Source organism: Microtus pennsylvanicus, chromosome X (assembly GCF_037038515.1).
Source record: "Microtus pennsylvanicus isolate mMicPen1 chromosome X, mMicPen1.hap1, whole genome shotgun sequence".
NCBI lineage: Eukaryota > Metazoa > Chordata > Mammalia > Rodentia > Cricetidae > Microtus > Microtus pennsylvanicus.
Window position 1 is genome coordinate 138,405,340 of NC_134601.1, and position 25,145 is coordinate 138,430,484.

General features: G+C 39.2%; 2 protein-coding genes across 23 annotated transcripts in view; one reads left to right on the forward strand and one right to left on the reverse strand.

The window, feature by feature from the left end:
- Positions 1 to 25,145, reverse strand: part of Cask (calcium/calmodulin dependent serine protein kinase) — a 337,725-nt gene that overhangs the window by 130,443 nt on the left and 182,137 nt on the right. The gene's annotated exons all lie outside the window — the stretch shown is intronic.
- Gpr82 (G protein-coupled receptor 82) lies at positions 15,184 to 21,587 on the forward strand. Its single transcript, XM_075957545.1, has 4 exons — positions 15,184 to 15,271; positions 16,187 to 16,315; positions 18,767 to 18,838; positions 18,974 to 21,587. The coding sequence occupies exon 4, from the start codon at positions 19,009 to 19,011 to the stop codon at positions 19,990 to 19,992; it is 984 nt and encodes a 327-aa protein (XP_075813660.1). The 5' UTR covers positions 15,184 to 15,271; positions 16,187 to 16,315; positions 18,767 to 18,838; positions 18,974 to 19,008; the 3' UTR covers positions 19,993 to 21,587.

Genomic DNA, 25,145 nt, shown 5'->3' on the forward strand with positions numbered 1-25,145 from the left:
GCTCCCTCCTCTAAGTTCCTGCCCTGACTTCCTTTAATGATGAACAGTGATATGGGCATAAGCCAAACAAACCCTTTCCTCCCTAAGTTGCTTTGGTCATGGTATGTCATCACAGCAATGATAACCAACATTAAGACAGAGGGTAAGAGCTGTAACCTGAGTACCTAGGGGGGTATAGGTGCAGAGGCAGGCAGATCCTGGGAGCTTGATGGCCAGCTGGCCTGAAGATAGATAAAGCAGACATCTAATGTCCTCTTCTGGCTTCTGCAGAGCAGTGCACATACCAGAACACATATGCATGCACAACTATATCCGTCATACACACATACATGCATGCCAGCACACACATTATACTACACACACTATACTACCTGTTACTCTAAGGACCATTCAAATAAAATACCCAGAGTTCTGGAAACTATCTCATTATTTATATTAAGTGACACAATCTTTCTAAACTATTTGTAAAAGTTTACTGAATTAACTTATGTTATTTTCAATAAAGTAAAATTTGATTAAAGTCTATCCACCTACAATATCATAATGGGCTATTTACTGATAGATATTTCATCTATAAACACTCCTTAAAATAACCTGAATCTTGAGAATAGTTCTAGAGTTTTTAAAAATATGCTAAATTTAGGGTTATTTATTATATATAATCTATTTTTCTTTCTGAGCATTGGTGTATGTATGTATGTAGGAAATACCGTCTTATCTGTCAACACAAGGGTTAGTTCTAAATACACACAGAAAAAGGAAATTCAGAAGTATATGCATTTCTTCACCTTGCAAAAGATCTGCAACCAGAACAAGCTTCTAAATAATATCTCACATGGGCAATGCCATATAAGGACAACACGAACTACCTGGCCCTTGAGTGACACCTCAACTGCTGCTAGTTTTGAGAAAGTCCTGCACAGAACCAGGCTATTTGATGGTATCTATTTCTACAATCTTAGGAAAAGACAATTATACACGAACCTTGATTTTTAACTTAAAAAACAGATTAAACCTGTGCATACAAAAATAGAACTAATCAAATTACAATAATTTCAACCAAAGCCTACTGAAAAATTACTCATAAAACATGAAACAGAATTTCCTCAACAGACAATACGGATGCTGCACAATTATTTTTTAGGTATCTAAAAACACTGAACATACGTAATTTTAAAATTCTTAAAGTTGAAATGCTCCAAAATCTGAAATGTTTTCAAGTTTCAGGTACTGGGATTGTAGGGTAGGGATGATCAACTAGTAAAGTCTATGCAGATATTCCCAGATCAGAAAACCCCAAGCTCTAAAACACTTATGGCCCTAAACATTTCAGATAAGGGATACCTAATCTGATAACAGAAACTTACTTAGCTGATACTGAATATGTTCTTTTCCTCACTAGGAAAAGCAAGGGAGGAGACACAGAAAGCAACGTTGATGATATGAGGGGAGTTCATGACGTGTGAATGGTTCTCAGAATAGGGCAGGAACTTATCTGAGGGAGACCCAAAGCTTTGTTAGCTAAGGTGTGCATGGTTTTGAAAAGCTTCCAAGGTGACTGTCATGTTTTAAAAAGCTTCCAAGGTGATTGTCACACATCCCTTTCTGAGAGATGATCACTGCGAATAAAAGCCCCCAACACAAAAAGCTTCTAGAAGGAAGAAATGGCTTAATAAATAGTGTGTGCAAATTTAAAATAAAAAGCCAATTTATGGCCTTACTTTGTATCATGCTAAAGCAATTATAAGTGGAATACAAAGTTAGTTGTAAATAAAGAGATGATTAAATATTAAAAAGCATAGATGACTAGATCATCTGTGGATGATTAATTAATTAATAATGATAGAAATCTCTATAGAAAAAAAAAGAAATCTCTATAGAGAAATGTCCATGTCATAGCCTGGCTGAGTGGCCACTGCAGTGCCACTGAGCTCTGTCTGGGTTTGCAGATGAAGACTTGGTGAGCTGCTTAGGTGGTGGGAACAATAGGCACAGATCCGGAAACAAGATATGAGATTTGTCCTAAATTCCCACTTTGTCTCTTATTTCCTTCATGTTTACAAGCAACTGAATGGAACTCCATATAAAACTGTGTTCCTGTGCCTTTCATCGTGCACCATAGCACTGTATTGTGGTGTGTAAGTGGCAGCTATATTTACCTGAGGGAATGCAAACTCATCAGCTTTCATTCCCCAGACACTGTCTTTGCTAAGACAATGTTTTTTCTTGTCATTTCACTCTACCTAAGTACCATGGTAATCGCCAAGTCTTTATATATTTGTGTGTTGCATGTGTGCAGGGATTGGGGGGTCAAAATTATGTAGGCCCAGAGATCTCCTTTCAAAAAAAAAGAGGGAAAATTGAATGGGATAATAGGTAGATTCCTGTGAACTTACTCACACTAATAATAATAATATTAATAGCGTGAGTACTTGTGAGCTATTATTTACAATTTACATTGGTATAGATTCTTATATATTGATACAAGTTAGTTATATTGAATATGCTCCTATTTCTTTTTACAATATTTGTACACCTATACAAAGTTATTTTGTCAGATTGTATGCATGTATGTCTCTACCTCTCTTTAAGACATTGTGTATGTTGATATACTTTTAGGATATATTCATCATATTGCATTATATATTTCTACCTCTGATCAAGATACTTATACACTGTTTACACTTTGAGGTCATTAAAGACTGTTTGATATTCTGATATAAAGTCTTAGTCATTAAGTTATATAGATATTAAATATTATAGGCCAATAGTCATTCATGCTTCTCATAGTTAGACTAATTACGTTCTTTAGATACATAGAAACTGTATTCTGCATAGATAGGTAATCTTCAACCACTTCAAAGAATTGTAGAACATGGCATTTTAAAATGACTTAGGGTTCTATTGATGTGAGACACAATTGCTCCTGGCAGCACCGATCTATTACTGAGAGAATGTTAAGCACCAAAGACATTCCACCGGGAGCTTGTTTTCTTCTTGGAACAACTGGCCTTTGGGCAAGGAACTGCCCATGCCCTGACCACTGACAAAGTGCATGATGTCTGGACTGGGCAAGCAGGATACAAGAAGAAAGACTGCCAAACCTTGCCAAGACAGGGTAAGATGGTTTTAAAAAATTTTCCTGCCCCTAAAAAGGGTCTGTTAGTTACTCTAGGCCCTAGACAAAGTTGGTTGCTTCAACATTGCAAATGAGACTTTGGGTGATTGCCCAGGTAGCCAGTTGTCTCTGTCAACTGCTGAACATTTTGGAAACTGCTTGATTGCACTTCCTGCCTACTCAAGTAATATTATCTCCCTTTTCAGGCCTTCGATGGGGTTGAAGATTAGATAGTCATAGTTACCTTCCTCTTATGATCTAGCCAAACCATTTCTAACACAAGACTTAGACTCTTTAGCATAGAATGATTATTAAAACATTTTACATAAAATCCTTGCTTAAAATTGTTTATGCTGGCTGTAATTCTAATTTTATAGTTGATATCTGTTCTTATTGTATATAGTTTTGTATTGGGTTTGGAATTCTCTTATTTAGACAAAAGTGGGAGATGATGGGGAATCTCCTTCACCTAATGACCTTTGGGAGGCTGGACCAGGTTGGGGCGTGACTTTTGGGTTCCCAAAAAGCCGCTGGCCCGCCCAATTCTCTCTCTTCTTCCTACGCTCTACACCTTGAGGTTGGACCCCCGTTCCTGTTCCGTGAGTTTTCCCCATTAATAAAGAAAATCCTTAGAACACAGCATTTTGGAGTCAGTTTGGGAATATTTGACTCATGTCACCCCTCTTTTATGCATTCAGCTTCAATATTTAGTAGAGGCTGGCCTTGAACTTGTAATCTTACTGTTTAGTCAGGTCAGAATTTTACAGGTATGTATTGTTATACCTGACTAAGTATTTTTTAAAAAACAGAAACATATTTTAAAGGGGGGATATCCATACTTCAAGAGACAGTTAAGTACTTATGACTCAAAATTAACAGATGCTAATGTTTTGGTCTTAAAATTCTCACTGGGCATGTTGGTGTATGCCTGTAGTCCCAGCCATTTAGCATATTGAGGCAAGAGACTGCAAATTCAGGGTCAGCTTAGGCTTTACAGTGAGTTCAGGGCCAGCTGGGGTGATGCAATGAGACCTTGTCTAAATATAGAAGGTAGTGATAATAATAATAATAATTCTCTAATGCCTATACACAAAATTCAAAGTTAGATATATTAAAGCTTACCTCACAGCATCCCTCAAAGTCTTTCTAAAGTTAATATATATCTTTTCAATGTATATTTTTATAACACATGCATAAGATACACTTTTTGTTTTAAAAGTTTACATGTGTTATAAATACTATTTTACCATTTTATTATTTTAAAATCTATAGTTTCTTTATTATTATTATTATTTTATGTGCATTGGTGTTTTACTTGCATGTATGTCTGCGTGAGGGTGTCAGATTCTCTGGAACTGGAGTTACAGACAGGTATGAGCTGTCATGTGGGCTCTGGCAATTGAACCTGGGTCCTCTGGAAGAGCAGCCAGTGTTCTTAACTACTGATCCATCTCTCTAGCCCCCCCCCCTTTTTTATCATTTTATAACTTTCCCCCACTATGGTTATGACTATCTATGAGTTTAACACAGATGAAGTGTTTTAGGATACATTTCCCCTACCAATGGGCACTTAGGTGGTTTCCAGTTTTTCTGTCAGTAGGAGCCATGGTGAAGTGAAGAGGAGCTTTCTGTTCACCCAGGGTCCTTGCATGGAGGTTCCTTAGAGCTGACATCTACAAGCAGCAACGCTTGGCTGTAAGACTATACAGGTCTTCAGCATGTCCCAGTTCTGATAATTAATTTTCCAAAGCAATTTTACTACTTGTACACTAAATCTCACAAGTGGGAGGAAATGAGCTCCTAGATGCCCACATCCTTGCTAACACTTGATTTCATCACCTACTGTTTGTCAATCAGATAGGTATAAGATGGTATCTCCTTGTGGCTTCAGTGCACACTTTCCTGATCACTAGGGCAATGGAGCATCATCTTCCATAACACTTCCCACATGTAGGCTTTCTCGAGTAAATGGTCTGCTCATAGTCGTACCTCCCCCTCCTCCCTAGTTGCTTAACTTCCTAGCTCAATTATTATCAGAGAAGCTTTCATCCAGCAACTGATGGAAATAGATGTTGAGACCCACAGACAAACATCAGGCAGACCTTAGGAAATCCTGTGGAAGATAGGGAGGAAGAACTATGGGAGTCAGAGGAGCCAAGGACATCATAAGAAAACCCACCTAATCAACTAACTTGAGCTCATGGGGACTCACAAGACTGAACCAACAACCAGAGAACTTGCATGGGACTGACCTAGGCTCCTTGCACATATGTTACAGTTGTGTAACTGTCTTCTTGCAGGACTCCTCACAGAGGGAGACTGTCTCTGACCTGTTACCTGCTCTCAGGACCCTTTCGTCCTACGGGGTTGCCTACTTCAGCCTTAATAGGAGAGGAGGTGCCTAGCCTTACTGCAACTTGATAAGCCATGGCTAGGAGGCCTGTCCTTTTCTGAAGAGAATGGAGAAAGAGTGGAGGTGAGATTGTGGGGAAGAACTGGGAAAAGAGGAGGAAGGGAAACTGTGATCGGGCTGGGATAAACTGATTAATTGATAATAAAAATTGTTGAAGTAGTTCTTTATATATTCTGAATACTAATCTTTTCTTGTTTAAATGGTTACAAATAACTTCTACATGCATGTGCTTATACTTAGGTCAATTACTTCTTCTGTCAGGCAATTGTAGCAAGGAAAAAGCCAACTCATCAATAAATCTAGGTAGTCACTAGTCTTTTAATATCATGTCTCAAGGGTTCTACACTTTGTAGGTGAAACCATATTTTTGATATAAGTCGTTTACTTATAAATAGTACAGAGGTGTCAAACGAGGGGACCCTGAGGACATAAAAATAGAAATGTTTTCTGAGTGTTAAAACTACAAAACCCAAATGCTCACGTATGTAAGAACACATTTAAGAAATACTCTCTTAGATCAGGTCTTCTGATTAAATATATTAATATGTCACACGTTAATTAAAGAAAAGAATTAGTACTTCGCTAAGGAATGAAAGAAGATGAAGGGGAAGATGTGCTGGGGAAAGTCAGTTGTGCCTATTTCCTATTTCCACAGTCCAGGGTATTAGTGTTGGCCAATGCATATGGAGTCAGATCTATGACCTCATTGATATGACCATGGGGAGAATCTTGGGGAGGAGGAATCCAACTTAGAGCTTAATAACATTACAGTAAATATTGAACAGAGAGGCTGCATAGTAGACAGGCTAAAGAGTGCCTGAGTTCAAATGTTTGCTCCACCATTCACGAATTGCCTTGGACAAGCTCTTCCTCCTCCAGAGAAAAACAAAACATGAGTAATGGTGGTACCTCACTTAGAGAGTTGTTAAGAAGGTTGAATGAGTTAATAAGTGTACCCAGGAAGCAGAAACTAATACGTATGTTACCCAAATAGCCAAATGCTAGGGAAAAGGCAGAAATACACAAAGAGCAATGACCAAGAGCTGAGGGTAAACACGAGATCTAGAGAAGTATACAATGAAAGCTGCTCTGGGCCAACTCTGGAAGAAACCGACAAAAGGAACCGAATTGTAGCTTACATTCCTAACAGCGGTGACTGGGATAGGAAAGCAGATCTATTCTGCGTTATTCTAGCCAGACCATACTCTGAAACTCAGCAAGCAGACAAAGAACGTGAGGGCATCTGGAAAGGTGCCAGAGGACACATTAGTATATATCTGTGGAATCTGGGTGGCTGAACTAGTCAGCACGCTGCAATGGAAAATGGTGACAAGGCACCTTCTTTAAAACTCTGCCTCAATGACAGGAACTCCAGTGAGAGTAGCAATCCTAATCCCCCTGCTGTTACTTGTTTTATTCTTTTGGAGGCAGGGTCTCTCCATGTAGCCCAGACTGGCCTCCAACACACTACTCTACTGACCGAGTCTTCCAAGTTCAGGGACTACAAGCACACATCACCATGGCCAGTCTGTGCTCTATTTTCAAACATTGCCCAACAGTAAATTTCTAGATCAAAAGTTCTTTAGGCCTTTGGCTGATACTGTTGGCATAGGTGTTACAGACAGTTCCTCTGCGCCAGTTCCTTCCTCTGTTTCCTTCCTGCCCTTTCTGGTGCCCTATGAATGGAGACTTTCTTAGCAGCGGGACACTCCCTTCTGCTGTTTTCCTTTCCTGTACTGAGAGCACCTCTTTCTCTTCCTCAGTTCAGTTTTGTCTCTGTGTCTCTACTTTCTCTTTTAAGCCTCTTTTCTCATAATTGCATGCCCTCTTCTTTTCCACACCCCCTCTCCATCTGCCAGAAGCAGAAATGCTCATCTGGATGGGGAAATTCAGTCTGTACTCAGAAGAAAAACACCGTTTCCTCTATATCCTTTAAACAAACACATTCAGCTGGCTGCAAAGGGAACTGACAGGTTTGCATGCATGCTCATATTCAGTTCCCCTTTGTGGCCAGTGAGGCTTGAAAAACACAGGACACATGGGGTCAGCTCTTGTGGGTAACGATTACAAGGTTCCAAGTAGCTGTGGCAATTAGGGAGCAAAGACTGAGTAAAACATATGTGAGTATCCTGGTCCAATGATTTGAGATTTATAATCCTCAAAGCAGTGAAACCTTGAGTGACGGTGACAAGGACAGCTTAGTACGGTGGAAGCTCCTCCACCCTTCTGGAATGATTGTCTTTCCATCGATTTACCCACACTCCCAGGGTTGAACAAACTACTAGAAGCTAGCAGGAATAGGCTTTTCTTCTAGTTTTACTGCAAAGCCAGATTAATGTTCTGGAAGAAAAAGAAAGGGAAGGCTATTAATACTGGATAAAAATTACAAAGGAAATGGCCCAGATCCATGGCACATTTAATGTAGCTTTCAATATGAGGAAGAACCAAAGCAGTGCGACAGCTCCAAGACCTGCCTGGGACATGGCAGGTCCTTCATGAAGCACAATCTTCTTCGCTCTGAGGAATGTTGCCGAGGAAACAGTGGACTCGAAGGTACACACACCTTATTAATCCCTAAGGAAGGAGCTAGCTTACTCTACGTAGAGGAAAAAACATAAAAGTCTAGTGAGCACATCAAATCTGAAAGATATTAAGAGGAATGTGGTAGATGAGAATGAAAAGAATGTATCAAAACCAATTTCTAAAAAGGTGATAATGGGTATATTTCTGTAGGAAAAACTGAGTTCTTGGAGTGATTTTACTTGCCAGTTCTTTAGTCTGTCAGGTGGGTGGAGGGAATAGTGTAGTTATGTGATAGCCCCAGGCAGGGTGGGAAGTGGCAGGAAAACTGAAGATTTGGTGGCAAATCACTTTTTCTCAGGGCTAAAACAACATGTGTGCCCCTGATGCAGAGAAATGAATGGTGAGGAAGGATCAGGCCAGCTGATAGGCTAGAGGAGGAAGTGAGGCCAGTTGAGGATAAAGGGCATCTCTTCTAATACTTTCTTCAGAAAGTAAAATCTACTTTAAAATATACTTACTAATTATTTTCATTATAAGAATTTTAGTATTATCTGACTTTTCAAACTATATCCATCAGTTGCCATCATTTTATTTTAAAAGTCAAATACCAGAAGATGGCCACAAAACCGTCCCATAATAAATGTTAGATTTTCTTTTCCTTTCCTTTGGGGAAGGGAGGTCTCATTTGTAGCTGACAGCCTGGACTCACAGAGATCCATCAAGCTCTGCCTCCTGGGTGCTTGTGCCATCACACCACCCTGTCAGACTTTAGCCTCCAGGATAATTAGAGTCTGAATATTTCACAGAGGCAACTCTTATGATAGTCATTAGAGCAAGAAAAAACAAAAGCAAACCAAAGAATCCTTTTCATGAATCCTATTCATGGCTTTCATCATAAGGACAGAAAGGATTGTTTTAAAATTATTTTGATTTTATCAAATTTAAAGTGGTTTTAATCCACTAGAATAATGACATTTAAAGATTTGTTAGGGCTTAAAAGGACGAACCCCACATTTTTCTATTTGCTTAGTTTCCAGCTGGAAATAACTGCAATGTAAGCAGGTTCAGCTTGCGCTAGCGGAGGGTTTGACACTGGTGATACACTGCCCTCTGGCGGCCAAACTTTAAAGAAGCACGCAGCTTAGAGAGCTGCCCTGTTTAAAATTTAATGCAGTTTTTCTCTTCAATTGTTTTCTACTAGGTATTTATTTCTGGAGATGCGGAAATGAAGAACATTTATTATTTCCAAGCATCGATGCTTTAGTTTTATGAAAGCATTACATTTCAAGTTGCTTTTCCCTGAAAGAAAAGGCAAGAAGAAAATATTAGAAACAGTGCCATGAATAGAGCTGTTTAAAAGATTTAGAAAAAAAGACTTGCTTGGAATGATGACTTGAAATTATTATTTCAACTCTAACCTATTTCCACATGTCAAAAGTTACCACAATGCAAGTGCCAACAGAAGAGACCCCTAGTTTAACAGGAATCATCAATGATTGCTAACACCCACTGGGTAAAGGGGTAGCATTAAATTCAGAATCTCAAAGCACGACCCTCAGATTACATGGAAAGTTGGCAATGGGTACATAAGTAAGAACTGGTTTTGGTCAAAGGAGATACCTAGTTGACGACCTTATCAAAAGCAATAACCACAAAGCAGACTCCATGTTGTGCGTCTGTGCTTTTTGTTTTGTTATTTCTCACATATGCACACATACCCACCATTGTTTTGGTTTTGACTTTTTGAGAGAGAGAGAGAGAGAGAGAGAGAGAGAGAGAGAGAGAGAGAGAGAGACAGACAGACAGACACAAAGAGAGGGAGAACATAAAGTTGGGTGGATAGGAAGAATTTAGGGGAGGGGAAAATATGATAAAAATATATGGTATGAAATGTCTTTTAAATAAATAAATAAGACCAATGCAGATTCTGTGAGTGCTATCCTATTTGATGTGAGTCAGGATAAAGTAGCATTTAATACTTGAGGTCAAATTAAGACCTTATATTAGTTGGGTTACCATAGATAATAAGTTTGTCCTCTATGAGCCTGTATCTACCATATAGAAAGTAGAAGAAATAATGGCATTCATCTCCACAATATCCTAAAACTTTTATGTATGTATATGCATAATTATAAAAATGTAGTTAAGGGATTGTTATTTATTATCAAATTCTCCTTTTCTGACCCTCACTCCCAGGACAGTGTCTCATTATATACCATTGTTTGACCTGGAACTTTCTATGTAAAACCAGTTGGCCTCGAAGTCACAGAGATCCACTTGCTTCTGTCTCCTGAGTGCTGGGATTAAAGACCTGTGCCACCATGCCTGGCTATAAACAATTTTTCTAAGAGCAGTTTATGTAAAACATATTACTTCAATATTTGGGGCTTTCAGTGTGAGAAACTAAATACAGACACTAACAGGTATAGGAAGGAAGACCTCATAACTAATTCTCCCTCATCTTCCCTTGAAGCCCCTCCCTGCTTTCCTTGAATAAAAGACAGGAAGTGACATGGAACACAGCCTTGATCTCAAAACAGTTTTATCTAGAAATCCAAAAGAAGTAGCGAGTAATAAAATGGCCGAGAAACCATATTCTTGGAAAGAAGCAGTGGAGAACTCTGGCCGCTGATACATGACTAATTACCTTCATTTCTCTGCATTCCCAGCTGCTGTTTTGTGGTGTAATGTGTGCGTGTGTTTCTGTGTGGCAATGCAATAGGTCACATTACCTTTAGAACCTTGTCATACGCTTCATTTTCAAAAATGCCTGTTTCTCAGGAAAGCAAGTTTCTGTGAACACTACAAGATAGCACAGGCATGGCAGTAACAGAGTTGCAGGTCCATTTCCATCTTTACCTTTGGCTGTCCAAGAACCCACAGAAAAGAATGGTTGCTTCTGAAACATGACTCACATTTGGCTGATTTAAAGAAGCCAAAAGTTCAAACTCTTTCCCTCAAGAGTTTATTCCATTACTAAGATTTCTGCCCTCCCCTAAACCTGCTAATTACGTGTTTGCATCCCAGCTGCCACCTCTGAGGTGACTCCAATTGTGTGGCGAGTGCTAAGGAGGATGCTATAATGTATCTGTGCAGTGCATTTCTGAAAGGTAATGTTTAGCTGTTGCTTGTGGTGCTGGGATTGAAACCAAGGGCATCTGTGATATTTAGAAATGGCTAAATTTTGATTAGAATTTTCTACTGTTTTTTAGTAGTTACTGAGACAAATACTCATGCTGCTTGGTAAGAAAGCAGCTCTGAAAAGTAAGAAGAGCACCCTTTTGGGGCACTAATAAACAATGTTTAACAGACACTTAGAAACTGCTTTTGCTAGAAGGCCGGGGAGAAGGCTCAGGTGGTTAAAATTGCTTGATGCAAACATAAGGACATGAGTTTGATATCCAGAACCCCTCCTCCAAAAAAAAAGTCCGGGTATGGTGGAGTGCTTTTAATCCTGTGCTGGGAAGGCAGAGTCAGGATCCTTGTGGCCAGCCAGTCTAGCCTCATTGGTCAATGAGAGATCCTGTCCTCAATGGAGGTGGATGGTGTTTCTGAGGCTAGAATCTGCATATGTCCTTTGCCTTTCACATGTATACATGCACGTGCATACACTGGAACATGTGCATACACCTATACATGGAAAAAAGAAAAAAGTCCTGATCTTCCTAAAAATCATTACCTTCTCATTTAGGCCTCCATATAAGTCTGGCACCTCTGCCTTCATTTTACATCTATCCCTTCTGCCTTCCGTTACTTGTTATGTTTTAATCACCCAAGGAATGCTTATGAAAAAACCCACAATAATTAACTTATTCCATTGCCCTTCAAGGCCAAGGACACAAAGACAAGACTAAAGGAGGCCTCTTGGTATCGTGTTTGTTTTTTTTTTTTTTTTTTTTTTTACCATTTCCTGCTCCAGACACCTAAAAGGTGCCTAAAGTTCTGTAGTCATTATCCTAAACCAGCAGTCCATTGGAGTCTACCCCCCAGATTAGGACAATTCTCCACAACAAGGATTACAGTATGAGCAACCATCTCCTGAGAACCACCCTGTCCCCTCCAACTTCTACAGCCCACCTTGCTGAACCAGAACTGAGTCAACAATTTGTTGGTCACAAGGTGATTCACACAAAGTACTGGCTACACCTTGACAAAGCTGACAATTATGCATAGCTCTTGACTTCTTGCCTCAATTTGTCCTCTATTTAAAACCCATAGCTGTCCCGGAGGTGGTGGCGCATGCCTTTAATCCCAGCACTCGGGAGGCAGAGGAAGGTGGATCTCTGTGAGTTTGAGACAGCCTGGTCTACAGAGCTAGTTCCAGGACAGGCTCCAAAGCTACAGAGAAACCCTGTCTTGAAAAAACCAAAAAAATAAAATAAAACCCATAGCTGATGTAAATAACCTGCAGAGGGCCCTGGGGCCACTAGACACTTATCTGTTTCTATTTTCGATGTGTGCATGTGATTAACTCTCCTTTTCCTGCTCTTATTAATTTTTCATTTGTTTCTTGAATTGGCATATTAGGATGGGTAGTCTACTCTGTTAGAGCTATGGGAGAAGGGGCTTGAACTCTAGGTACAGACGTGTCTCCCATGATTACTGCTTCTTGTAATAGACATGAAGGCCTGAGAGCAGTAGAACTGGAAACAGGGCTGTGGCCAGACACCACATCCTGAAGAGAACAGAAGGTTGAGTGAGCTTGAACAAACCACATCTTTGAGTAACAGGATTGCACTTCACTTCTAGAGCTAACTGCCTTGGGTAAGCACTGAACAGAACAATGCTTACTAGCACGGCCTTCTTTGAGAGAACTCATGATCTTTAGTATGTAATGTTCTAAATGTGCATGAAATAAGACGTGTTCTTGTCTTGTATATCAGTTTCCCTCTTAATGCCCTGAGCTTCTGATTGGTCAGATGGACAATTTAAAAGGCCAGTTACAGCCAGATTAGATACTAACAAGAAGAGGCAAAAATAACTTCCCATTTGAAACACCTAAGTTCAAGTATGACTAAGTTATCTCACGTCCTCTGGCTTTTGCCTTTGATGGATACTGGTACGTGTGACCTTGAGCACCCTCCTGCTCCCCAATCATATAGTCACAGCTCACCATGGGTTGCAAAATGAATGAGAACATGGCCACTTTCTGGACCACTCTTACTGAAGTACTCCAAAGGAATTCTGAAGCCAGATTTAAAAACTGCACCTGATACATGCATCAAGAAAATTTAGCTCAAGGTAGAACTTAAACTTGGGGAAGATAACATTTCCAAGAGGCAGATCATAAGGATGAGAGCAGAACACTTTGTTTGGTCAGATGCTAGAAGCAGTAATCACATAAGAACATTTACATGTGGACAAATAAAGCAGAACTCTTCTCTCCTTTACTAGTATGTCACGTTAGGTGCCCGCTGCTCCTCTGAGCCTGGTCCCCACCACTACCCCTCACACTCTCTCTTCTCTCCTTTACTAGTAGTCTCACGTTAGGTGCCCGCTGCTCCTCTGAGCCTGGTCCCCACCACTACCCCTCACACTCTCTCTTCTCTCCTTTACTAGTAGTCTCACGTTAGGTGCCCGCTGCTCCTCTGAGCCTGGTCCCCACCACTACCCCTCACACTCTCTCTTCTCTCCTTTACTAGTAGTCTCACGTTAGGTGCCCGCTGCTCCTCTGAGCCTGGTCCCCACCACTACCCCTCACACACTCTCTTCTCTCCTTTACTAGTAGTATCAAGTTAGGTGCCCGCTGCTCCTCTGAGCCTGGTCCCCACCACTACCCCTCACACTCTCTCTTCTCTCCTTTACTAGTAGTCTCACGTTAGGTGCCCGCTGCTCCTCTGAGCCTGGTCCCCACCACTACCCCTCACACACTCTCTCTTCTCTCCTTTACTAGTAGTATCAAGTTAGGTGCCCGCTGCTCCTCTGAGCCTGGTCCCCACCACTACCCCTCACACTCTCTCTTCTCTCCTTTACTAGTAGTATCACGTTAGGTGCCCGCTGCTCCTCTGAGCCTGGTCCCCACCACTACCCCTCACACACTCTCTCTTCTCTCCTTTACTAGTAGTATCACGTTAGGTGCCCGCTGCTCCTCTGAGCCTGGTCCCCACCACTACCCCTCACACTCTCTCTTCTCTCCTTTACTAGTAGTATCACGTTAGGTGCCCGCTGCTCCTCTGAGCCTGGTCCCCACCACTACCCCTCACACACTCTCTCTTCTCTCCTTTACTAGTAGTCTCACGTTAGGTGCCCGCTGCTCCTCTGAGCCTGGTCCCCACCACTACCCCTCATACTCTCTGTTCTCCCCTTTCAGTTACTTTCACAAGGTTTTTCTGGAACCATTTTGATTTACTGTTTCTTCCATTTTCTACTTCACAGAGCATGTGAAGTCTGTATAACACAGCACATCTTCACTGAATTTTAAGAATCTCCAGTTTGTGGTTAGCCATTCTATTTCCTTGACCTCCACATGTCACTAGAACCGTGGCAGAAACTCCAATAAATATCTGCGTGAACCGCACTGTTGAAGAAAAATACAGACCACTAGAATACAAAGCAGTCAAGAATGTAACAATGGCCACTTTTTAAGTGTTCTCCATCTTGGGGAATTCAAGGGGCTTTGCTGGGTATGCAAAAGTCCCTGAGTTCCATCCCCATTACTGCCAAAAGAGAAACAGCTTTTATAAAGGCAGGGAGGGGCTGGCTTTGCAGTGGGACAATGAGGAGAAAGCTATGTGCTCATCCCTCCTTCCCTTGCTGGCAGTTACCTTTGCCTCTTCTGCCTTTTCTTACTCTAAATGCTGAAACAAAGTATAGCAAAATGATGAAGATGGTAATTGCCAAGCAATTTATAGATTTATAGATCCTGAACTTCTGGTGACTTTCAGATAACATCAGAATGTGTAGCCCTCCTTGTTCTTTTAATTCTCTGCATCAATCAACATAAAGCATACAAATCACTGTGAAGGTTAACTTGTAGAAAACTAGTATGTTTGTAACTAGCCCTAGAAGGTTAAGTTTGCCAGAAGGGGAAGGGAAACGGGCACAGAGCTTCCTGCCCATTGTACCACTACACAAACCAGACTTTCCCTCCCTATAAAAGCCCTTTCTTGTAACTCAGTTCTCTAATGTAGAGCATTGCTAATGATAGCCCTCTCCAGCTTCTCAGATCAATCTTGGAATAAACCTGATTTTTTCAACTTCTGCATACTGGATGAATGGTAAGCAGATGGGGTGGAACTGGGTCTGGAAACAAGAAGCGGCAAAACTGGGCTAGGGATGTAGGTAGCTCAGTGGTGCAGTGCTGAATGTACATAGCTCTGCTATGTGCATTTACCCTTCACTTAGTGGGCCGCTCACATATTGACTAAACAACCATATGTGTAAGCTTAATTTCATAGTTTGTTATGACTATTAACTTGTTCTGAAACACATTTGCTACTTCCAAGGATCCCCAAATCCATCATCAAATGCTCTAACTGATGTACTCACTACTACTTCAACTCCAAATGAAGGTAGCACATTCCAATTTGAAGTGGAGAAAGTGTTGGTTTTAAGAACCAAACTGGGTTCCTGTTCCTGGGTATAGTCTGTGTACACAGTGAGCATCTCTGGGCATCAGCCTTTTCAACCTCAAAACGGCCTCAAGATCATTGATGACCATGAGGTTTTAATCCAGCAGAGTGATGCTTGATTTGATTGAGCTGTCAAAACTAAGAAAACTTGACGTTTTGTTTTCCTCTACTCTTGGAAAAGATGGATTGTAAAGAAGCAATCCGCAGACAATTTTGGAATTAAGCTTAAAGACAAATTTATATCGGTATTTTATTGAGTTACTGGAGAGCAGTTCCTTCTGTCATGCTCACAGAAAAATAATTAGCTATGTGGGATTAATCTTTGAATGTAAGTTTAGCCAATCACAATAGTAAAGCTAACTACTTCAGAAAATAAGCATAAGGAAGTACACTAAATATGTTTATAGGTGGATTGCCCACTAACTTCCTCCCGCTAAAGAAATAGAGAAATAAGCAATGTTTTTTTTTGTTTTGTTTTTTTGAGGGAAGAGGTAGTTGCTACATTTTCCATAACTATTGAATTTCTTCAATACCCTAATTTCCTTTTTCTCCCCATTGTAGTTGCTGTCATGCAAGACTATTCATACTGGTTAAGGATACTGGAAGAGTGAAGATCGGAGAATTGTGAGTCTGAAATTTGGATCACTAGCCCGAACAGGACAATATTAGTCAGCATAAGCTTCTTATAAGGTAAGGGCGGGTCTCTGTTCAGTTTTAGCTTAACGATTAACTATAACTGTCTGAAAGGAGTCAGCTGTTTGAACTGTGAACTCTTATCATTAAGTGAGGTATTCAGCAGAGTAAGTGTCTAGCTAGCCATGAGTATACCTGCTAGAGATGTAGACATCATCTACTTGTCACATTAGCAGAGAGCCAGCGTGTAGACAGACACTCTGTCGAGGGATGCACACTTGCAGACATTTTCTTGGAAGCAATTCTGTAAGTGCTCACTTTTATTTGACTTCTCAAGTTTAGTGGTATTTTACAAATTTTACAAACTGTTTTTTCCAGTAGGTTTAGAATCCAAGGCTATTATTCAAGGGGACACATATTTGGGAAAGTGAAGAAGTGTTATTTGTTTCTGTAGAGACTCAACATCATTGATCCTTCTTGATAGTCTCTTGCCCTCCTTTCGTTAGGGAATATTTGCTAAGGATATTCATGATGGCGCCATTCCCTCTGCTGCTTTTTAGCATGCAGTGCATTGTCTCTGCAGGAGGAGCTACTGCTTTTCATATAAGACGCTTCATCCCTTAAAAGAAGCTTTGGGCCTTCTGAACAATCAAATTATCCTTTGAACAGAAGGATTTTACTTACTAAATGAACTGGTTCACTTAAATCTCTATTTGTCTGATTTTGAAATCAGCAATGTTACAGATTAGGGTTGCATCTGAAGACTCTAACTGCGGCACATTGCAGTTCAACAGCTGCAAAGGCAATTTCTAAGTAAAAACTGTAAAAAAATAAAATGAAGACAGTGATACACCTTAATTCAGGGTCTCAGAATTTGAATGCAGACAAACTGCACAGTCTTTAAGTCTTTCAAGAATGATAATGTATTAGGAAATAATCCTCATTTTTATAAAATCTGGCATAGAATTCTAAAGTAATCTAAGATATAGAAAATAATAAGACCACGATTCTGAAGAGGGATAGAGAATACAATAATACCAAGAGGCAGAGGTCAGAGGATGAGAAAATCTTTTCATGTTTATCATCAAAAGAGTGAAGGGGATTAAAAAAAAGAGATCTTGCTGTATGTTCTAAAGAGCAGAGTACGGCGACCACAAGTTAACGGTGAAGACAGAGAAATGGCTCATTCTAAAGAGAAAGCACATTCCTTAAAAGGAAAAACCGCTTTGATAATTGCAACTTTAGGAGACAGAAATCATGATTCTTATTTGACTAGAACCCAGTAACTTTTCTGTTACTCTCACCTGAAAAAATTAAAGAAAAAAATAAATAAGTTTATATATGATCCCTCAGTTTCTCTCATATACCTCTGCAGCAAGAAAGATTTAAAAATAAGATATAAAAAAGTAAAAACCAACTGGTCTGTGGTAGTGGTGCACACCTTTAATCCCAGAACTAGGGAGGCAGAGGCAGGTGGATCTTTATAAATTCAAGGTCAACCTGGTCCACAGTTGTTCTGAGACAGTCAAGGTTACACAGAAAAACTCTGCCTTGAAAAACAAAACAAAAAAGTAAAAACCAGGGCTGGAGAGATGACTTAGTAACAAGAGCACTAGTTGCTCTTCCAGAGAACCCAAGTTCGAGTGAGTCTCAGTAGCCACAGTAGTTCACAACCATATTTACTATAACTCCAGCCCCAGGGGAGCCCACATTCTTTTTGGGCCTCTGCAGGCATTGCATACACCTGGTGCATGAACATACATGCACGTAAAACACCCATGCATATAAAATAAACGTTTTTAAAAAGTAAAAACCACAGATGCATTTACACTGGATTAAAAACACTATATCCTCTAAATAAACAAACAAATTCTACGAAACACAGATACTAGATTACAGAGGAGGACACATTAGGGTATCTAGCTACCAAGCATACCAAGTATAGTTTTGACACAGAATTTAATTTACTGAAATATAAGAATTTAGCACTATTTGGCATGAGAGATTACTGATGACCTCGTAATGACCACGGGTTCTGGAGACCTTGGTCTTAATGTTTTCTTGCTGTTTAATTCAGGACCTTGTCTGAGTTTTGTTCATTTGGAATTTTGGGTTTACTTCTGAATTATGAAAATGACCCTTCTAATAGTACTATAGAAAAGTGTTTTAATCTAGCCATAAATATACTCGGAAACTACATATAATCAATGTTGTAATTAAAAACTAGCTTTTATTTACTTTGAAAAATACAAGCTATAACATAAAAACTACTTATTAATTTTTAAGTTATCATATAAAGTGATAAGTTTTACATGTCTGCTAATGTGACTACATTTCTAGCACTGCCCTTTGATCAACAATTATTATATGTGCATTTCGATTTCTATGCAAAACCTATCATGATTTACATATTGCTTTATAATCTAAGGACTAAATTCCTCTAACCTAGAAACGATAAATCTCAGGCATTTTTAACTATTTGTATCAAAATTTGTTTTTTGTTTTTAGACGAAGGCATTACCCATCACTTTAAATACTGTTGCTTTTATTTCAACTGGCCCACTGTGACAACTAGAAAAGGTAAAATACCAACCATCTGCATTTTCTAGCTCCATCCAATACATTTTGCTGTTTTTACCCAAAAGCTTAAAAACAGAGACATAACTTAAATACCATATAGAGTTTTAATATTAAGTATATGTAATTCTGTTCTAGCTCCTGTGACAAAAATTCAAGACAATCTGGTATAAATGAGTAACAACTCGACATGCATCCAGCCCTCCATGGTTTCTACCACAGCTTTACCCATCACTTACATGTTTTTGTGTGTTGTTGGTCTCTTTGGAAACTCACTTGCTCAATGGGTATTTTTAACAAAAATAGGTAAGAAAACATCAACACATGTCTACCTGACAAACCTTGTGACTGCAAACTTACTTGTGTGCACAGCCATGCCTTTCATGGGTACCTATTTCTTGAAGGGTTTCTATTGGAAATATCAATCTGTACAATGCAGACTGGTCAATTTTTTGGGAACCCTATCTATGCATGTAAGCATGTTTGTCAGCCTCTTAATTTTAAGCTGGATTGCCATAAGCCGCTATGCCACCTTAATGAAAAAGGAATCCTTGCAAGAGGCCACCTCATGCTACGAGAGAATGTTCTATGGTCACTTACTAAAAAGATTTCGCCAGCCCAACTTTGCCAGAAAAATGTGTACTTACATATGGGGAGTTGTGCTGGTCATAATCATTCCCATTATCCTATACTACTCAGTTGTAGAGGCTACAGAAGAAGGAGAAGGACAGTGCTACAATCGGCAGATGGAACTGGGAGCCAGCATCTCTCAGACTGCGGGTCTCATTGGAACCACATTTATTGGATTCTCATTTTTAGTAGTAGTGACATCATATTATTCTTTTGTCAGCCACCTGAGAAGAGTAAGGACCTGTACCTCCATTACAGAGAGAGATTTGACCTACAGATCTGTGAAAAAACATCTTTTGATCATTCAAGTCCTCTTAGTTGTTTGCTTTCTTCCATATAGTATTTTTAAACCCATTTTTTATGTTCTGCACAAGAGAGGAGACTGTCAGCAGCTGAATTATTTAATAGAAGCAAAAAATATCCTCACTTGTCTTGCATCAGCCAGAAGTAGTACAGATCCCATTATATTTCTTTTATTAGATAAAACATTCAAGAAGACACTATATAACGTTTTTACAAAATCTTAATTCATCGCATATGGTTGACTTTTGCATGGAAACCACCACAAAAGAGAAAAGTATTTATGTGACTCTATTTAGTGACATTAAATTAAATGATGAACATGTCACAGCTTGGCTGACAATGGGCACCAAGGAATTTTTTTTTAGTTTTATAAACAAATATAGGCATAAAATTGGACTTAGAGTTCTACTTATACTGAAAGTTGAGATGGCAGAGACTTTCAGAGCAAGTTGAGTACATCAAAAAGATTCTACTGTATATGAAATCAAACAAACTTTTTCCTGTTTTCAGTCAACTGTGGATCTTCTGTCCAATACGCAATATTTTATGATTTGAAGGATAAAGAAGCAAAAGGTTTATGGGTTTGCCTCCTTTCTAAGCTAACACATTAACCCATCTATGGTTAAATTTTATTTTGTTGATAACTTTAAAAAGAGAATTAGAAACGGAAGCACTGAAAAAGTCAACCAGTAAAAAATATCTTCATTTACATTCTATCTAACTGTATGAATAGTGCATTGCAAAGTCAATTTAGTATTACCTGGCTTGTTTTACTGTGAAAGCCAACATTCAATGATTCCAATATTTAATAAACAGATTTCACTTACAAATATGCTTAAGCATTTGAATTATACCTTGTCAAAATAAAAAGCAATATAATATATAATTATATGCCAATCTTCATGCTATTTTCATATATTTCCAATATAAATAATGTTATTATTAATGACAGTAGCTGCCATATAGTTATGTTCAATTAATTTTTGTAAACTAAATGAATGAATGGTAAAGAAGTGTAATCTTGTCATATAAAAGATTAGCCTGAGGATTTAAATTATCTGGGTTCAGTACTGGCCCCATCTCTTATTTAGCTGGACAATCTTTGGCAAATGACTTACTCTCTTTACATGTTAATTTCTTTAATTGTGGAACAGAAAATATGATCTGATTCATATCATTACTATTAAATTAGATATTGTTACTATTGTGAGCTAGCAGCTAGTCAGTACTTGCTGTATGTTAGGTCCTCTGTGTATATGCTTCATGAGTAGAATTTTAATAATTACGATAATAAGCATGTTAATGTACTACTGATGAGAAAATCCAGATGCGTAGTTAAGAGGTCATCTCAATTTCTCCAGTATATAAGTATATTTAAGAAGTAATTATTTCTTAGTGACCATTTCTTCCATGTAATCAGCCAGTAAGAAAAATAGTAATTATATTCTGTATTATATACATTATGATTAAAAAGCAAAAATAAAAACTGTGTTCCCCAAATTATCCTAAGCTCCACTGGAGCTATAATCTATCTTCTTTTTCTACTTCCATTCTTTTCTCACAAAGAAACCAAAGAAAAGAGTTGAGTAAAATCTTACCCCTGTTAGACACTGCTTAAAGACTCATTTTCCTCTCATCCACATGGGAATCACTTCGGTGTTAACATAAGTTTACATTAAGTTCATGTGATACTACAAATCTTTAATTTCAAGGCAGGTTTTGTTCCTGAACTAGAAGTGTAGGGCAGATTTTCTAAGAGCTATGTGCTCAAATTACTAGACATTTTGTGTAATTTTTATCAAAACCCAATACAGAAATATACCCAGTAAGTTCCTGTTGTTTTTATTTCATTCTTTAACTGGGAGATGAAAATATCCAAAGTTCTAACACATTCTGGCATCAGGTATTAACAGTGTATATCTAGTCTGTGTATGTGTTTGTGTGTGTGCTTTGGGGCATGTGCTTGGGTGTGGCAACTGTTAACTTCAGGTCTTATTCCTCAGAAGTAGTCAGCCATGTTAATTTTGAGAGAGGGTCTCTCGCTGGGACCTGGGGCTTGCAGATTACCTGAGGCTGGCTGGCCAGCAAGTGCCAGGGATGTGCCTGTTTCCCCAACACTGGAATTATGTGTCATTAAAGCTATCTTTTTATTTGGGTTCTGGGGACTGAACTCAAAGCCTTATGCTTGTGTGGCAAGCACTTCACCAACTGACTTATCTCCCCAGCCTGTGTACCCATTCTTTCATAGTACTGATCGAATTTTTGGTTCAGTAACTTGCAGAGACAAAGAAGAATTGGAAATTCCTGGTGACTTCCGTGTGTGCAGGTTGAAAACTGAGGTATCTCATGTAGTAGATATGCAAATCACAGAGTAACTCAAAATTCATTGGGAGACTGCCTGAGATGCTCAGATGTCTCCACAGGCACAACACATTATCCTTACATGAGTTTTAAACCCCAAACTCATTAGACTAAGAGCAACTGAAATGATCATAATTTTTATGGAAACTATATCACATTATTAACTCACTGCAGTAAGAGTTTAAAACATATATAAAACTTTAAAAAGTCATTATTTAAAAATCACTTCCCAGGGCTGGAGAAATGACTCATCTGTTAAGAGTACTGGCTACTCTTCCAGAGGACCCAAGTTTGATTCCCAGCACACACACTGTGGCTCATGACTATAACTCTAGTTCCAGGAAACCCAATGCCCTCCAAGGACACCAAATTTACATGGTACACAGACATAAATGCAGGCAAGACACCCAAATGCATAAAATAATTTGAAAAAATCACTTTATAGGCCAAGTATGATGGTGCTTTAATCCCAGCACTTGGGAGGCAGAGACAGGGCAGATCTCTGTGAGTTTCAGACCATCTACGGCTATATAGTGAGACCTTGTTTTTTTAAAAAGTCGCTTTACAGCTCTATGCACTATGTTAAAAATAAATGATATTACCAAAGTAGAATTACTTATATTTAAAACTGACATGCTAAGAGGTACGTGGTTTCTCGTCAAATTGCTCATTTTGATAGAAAATGGAAGCTGTATTAAATTAAATGTTGAGTTTATTCTCCACACATTAGTCTTTACATGATTTCCTAAACAGGTAACTATTGTGCTGATTTTTTTCTCAGAAACTGAAGAATTGGTTATTTAATAGCATAGAAAAATATTTTATATAAAGTATCACTTTCTAAATCTACCCTAATTTTAACATTTGTACTTTAGAAATCTTAACCAATATTTTAACTATAGAAAGCAGGCTCAATTTCCCTCTCCTTCCCTCCTCATACAGTTCCCTTAAGGCAACTGTGAAATTATAAAGCAGCAATTCAAAGCATTAAGTCTGGACAAACAGAATTCAGGATGCACTATTTAATCTGAAACAAGTCAGTCCTTTCTGGGTAGGAGAGGAAGATGGAACATGGTTCTGATTTGGTGAGGACTTCCTGATCTTACAGTCTGTCAGGATGGGAGCTAAGCTGGATAAGTGGGTGAAAGGAAAGTTTGCTGGCAAACCACAGAGGGAACACTGGTAATTTGCTGAGCATTTCGGTCATATAGCCTAAAGCTGGGATTGCCATGTGATACCCCTACCCCACTGATACCATTTCAAAAAGTTACTGCAGATAGAAAAGTTTTATAATTAGTGTTAAAACCTGACTGGCTATATGACACATGACTCCCTGGGCTCAGGTAAGGAGTAATGGAAGAAGCTACTTCTAATAAGCAAAAGAAATATTCATACTTTAAAGACCTGTGGGACTTTTTTCAAATCCCAATGATTAGGAGCTTATAATCCAATGAAATGTGTACAAGATGCCCAAGGACCTTATAAGACTAATGCTCATCACGGGGACCTTGCGGGGGGGGGATTGAAGGGGAGGGAAGAGGCAGGAAGGAGAGCAGAGAAAAATGTAGAGCTCACTAAAAATCAATAAAAAAATGAAAAAAGAGTAATGCTCAAGTACTAATTATCAGTATGCTTCTTACAATAAAGACAGAAAGGGAGTGGATGTTATGGGAGGGGAGGTGGGGAGGAACTGGGAGGAGTTGGGAGAGGGGAAACTGTAATCAGATTATATTGTATGAAAAAAATCTATATTCAATTAAAAAAAGTAAACTGGTTTGAATAAAAATCGATTCTTTAAAAGAGAATACAACACGGGGGCTTTTGGAGTTGTGGTAGCTGATGTAAAGGAAATGTTAGCGAGTGAGCACAAGAGGAAGGGATATTTCAAGAAGTCAGCACTGCTATGGCAAGTCCTGGTTATTGTAAATGTGAAGAACGTACATTTCTAATAAAGTCAGGCACTCAGCAGGTGAAAGGAGAACTGAGAACAGAAGGGGACCAAAGAGCAGTCAGACGTGCTGACACAGGCTGCAAAGGAAACCACCGAGGAAGCACAGGCAGAAAGACTGAGGCAGGAGGCCTTAGGCTGAGTGTATGTGCAACTGAGGCTAGCAGTTTTGAGAACTAAAAACCGAGCTCCCAAACCTCCTGGGCCAGGCCCTGCTCAGAATGGAGAGTGGTTGTGCTTGGCAAGCAGTCTGCATGCTCGACAGCTGCTTTTCTTCGACTTCAATTCCTAAAGCTGCACCTGAGTGAGAGACACAGAGGGCTGAAAAGTGCCATGTCTCTGCAAACCCAGGCAATGCTTTGGGATTCAGGGGAGCTGAGAGAAGCGGGCCAGCTCTCCCAGAGTCAACCAAGGAGCCAGGAACTGCACTGACCTTGACAATGGTCTGATTTTCCTCCAAAGTATTTTGAATTTAGGGATAAGAAGACTAAGGGGGGGGGGCGCAATATCACTGAATCACAATGGAAATTTCCCTGACCTTTCACAAGATAAAGAATTAAAGGGAAGAAGATGGCAAGAGAAAAAAACAGAACATGCAAGCTTCAGTGCCCACAAGGAGGCAAACCACAAGCAATGTAATATTACAACAATGGGTCTTAACAGGGGGCAGTTTTATTCCTCAGGAGACATTTCTGGTTGCCGCATCCTGGAGGGCTGGAGATGTTACTGGTCTTTAATGAACAAAGGCCAGAGTACTGCTTAAGCATACTACAATATCCTAGACAGCTTCCCACACTAAGTGTGAAATTCCCAGTCTTACTAGTATGACTGCTGGGATATCCTTCATTATCATGACATGGCTTCTTAAATTTATAAAAAAAAATTAAAAATACAACTTCTTGAGAAACTGCTTCTCCAAAGCAAGCAGCTTCCACTACGGTTATGTGGTACTATATACTCAAATCTAACCAAAACACTTCTTTTCAACTTAATTATGATTTCCAAAGGAAACACTCACTAAGGAGAGGAAAAAGTATGATTAATCAATATAAAATCTACCACTTTTAG